The 1,768-nt window shown below is 47.0% G+C and overlaps 1 protein-coding gene across 1 annotated transcript in view; it reads left to right on the forward strand.

Moving 5' to 3' along the window:
• Window positions 1–1,400: 1,400 nt before the first annotated feature.
• The window catches only part of TEX43 (testis expressed 43), a 4,210-nt gene continuing 3,842 nt past the window's right edge, over window positions 1,401–1,768 (forward strand). Inside the window, exon 1 of the mRNA XM_014518558.2 lies at window positions 1,401–1,679. Coding sequence (XP_014374044.1) covers window positions 1,477–1,679 — 203 coding nt within the window. The 5' untranslated portion in view covers window positions 1,401–1,476. The remainder of the gene's footprint in view (window positions 1,680–1,768) is intronic.

A 1,768-nucleotide genomic window follows, 5' to 3' on the forward strand; every position in this document is an offset into this window, starting at 1 on the left:
TTTTGAAGATGTGTCTGTACTATTTCTATCTGTTCCAGACTACACACGTGCAGAAACAAATCTTGTGTTATGAAAATCCTACAAAATGACTTTATACCCCAGTATTTGTTCAGATGGCAGGTAGCTTTGATCACAGGCCTGTAAGGCAACCCCCAAGGTTCAGAGCCCACTATCCTCTCAGTTCTCTCCACTTTGGTTTTTTTCCTCCCAGTCTGCAAAATAGGTCATTCTTACCTCCCCCAAGAAGGTGTTGATGCCTTACTTTGTTAACATCTGTAATGTAATTTGAAGATGTAATAGGTGTAGAAGTGCTAAGCAGTAGAGGGGGGGGGGGGTTGAGTGTAGCAGACTAATTTCTGTTGAGATGCATGGCATCTGAAATATGTTAATGCTACTTAGAGTTGTGTGTTCTACAAATAGAGCACTTCATTTTCAGTTTGATATTCACAGCATTTTAATGAGCTCCACCTTCCAACTGTGGAAACAGTCAGCCTGATCCTTCAAAATTCTCATGGATTTCACTACAAAATCAGTAGGAACTAAAAAACCCCATGTAAGCCAGATGCAGTTCTTTACTTGAATAGATTTGAAAGATTGGTGAAGCTTATGAAAATAGGTGAGTTTCCTTAAATTGGATAATTCAATGGAGTGATTTGGGAGACAATCATTTGCATTTAAAAAAAACATGTTGGCTTTTATCCATCTTTAAAAGAACATGCATACACTTAATGGTCCTGGGCTTTTTGTTTTCTGTTGAGAGTTCTAACGTCAATATTTCTGAAAGGTGAGGTTAGTAAATGTTAGCATGCCTAAAATTATACAAAGCGTTGCCTGCACTACTTTGGAAGCAGCAAAATGATTGAGGGAGTAGTTTAAAGGTACTTAGAAATTCACTAGCTTGATCTCTTAACAGCTGACCTTGCATTGTGAGAGCCCTCCCTGTCCCTCAACATTTGCTCAGGTTTTGGTTAGCTCATGCAAGAAGAGAAAATTTTGGATTTTCTAAGTGGATTTCTTGAAATGTGTTTTCTAGGGATGGAGTGTGGGCAGACTTCTAAAGGGCTAGACCAAGTAAGGTGTCTTGTTTCTAACCTGGTTAAATAAAGCAGTTTTGAAAAACAAAGTATGAAAATGGAGTCTAATTTTTCCCCCCTTGAAGGTCTGTCTCTTCCTGACTTGATACCCCTCCACCCCCAGGGTTTCTGCTGCTTTACAGCAGTGTTTCTTAACCCGGGGGTCGTGACCCGAAAGTAGGTCACAAGAATGTATGAAAGGGTTGTGAACAAACTTTAAAAACAGATTCTCCTTTAAAGGAGAATGTGGGAAACGGTGGCTTTTCCCTTGCGGGCTGGCAGAGCTGCGGCTTGCAAGGGACTGTTGGAGGCAGGAGGTCGGGAGTGAGGGGCCAGCTCAGGGCTGGCCATCGATGTTTATAAATGGGGCCTGGTCCCAAAAAAAGGTTGAGCAGCGGGGAGCATGCGCTCCTTAGCCGCCAGGCACCAGCGCCTCGCTCTCCCCCTCCCCCGCCCGCTTCTCTTCGGTTTCTCAAGGGGCGATGCGCGTCTGAGGAAGCTAGTTAGGAGCCCCGCGCCCACGATGGTAGGGGCCCGGTGTCTCCTCTCCAAGCACCCATGTCTGCACCCCCCACGGCCCGGCTGGGCGCTGGGCTGGCAGCGAAGGTGCGTCCCCCCCGCCCCCGGCGGCGTCACAAAGACAGCCCCAGCGCAGGGCCCGCGGCACCCGGCGGGGCAGGGCAGGGCGGGGCGGG

Source organism: Alligator sinensis, unplaced genomic scaffold, assembly GCF_000455745.1.
Source record: "Alligator sinensis unplaced genomic scaffold, ASM45574v1 scaffold227_1, whole genome shotgun sequence".
Taxonomy (NCBI): Eukaryota; Metazoa; Chordata; order Crocodylia; family Alligatoridae; genus Alligator; species Alligator sinensis.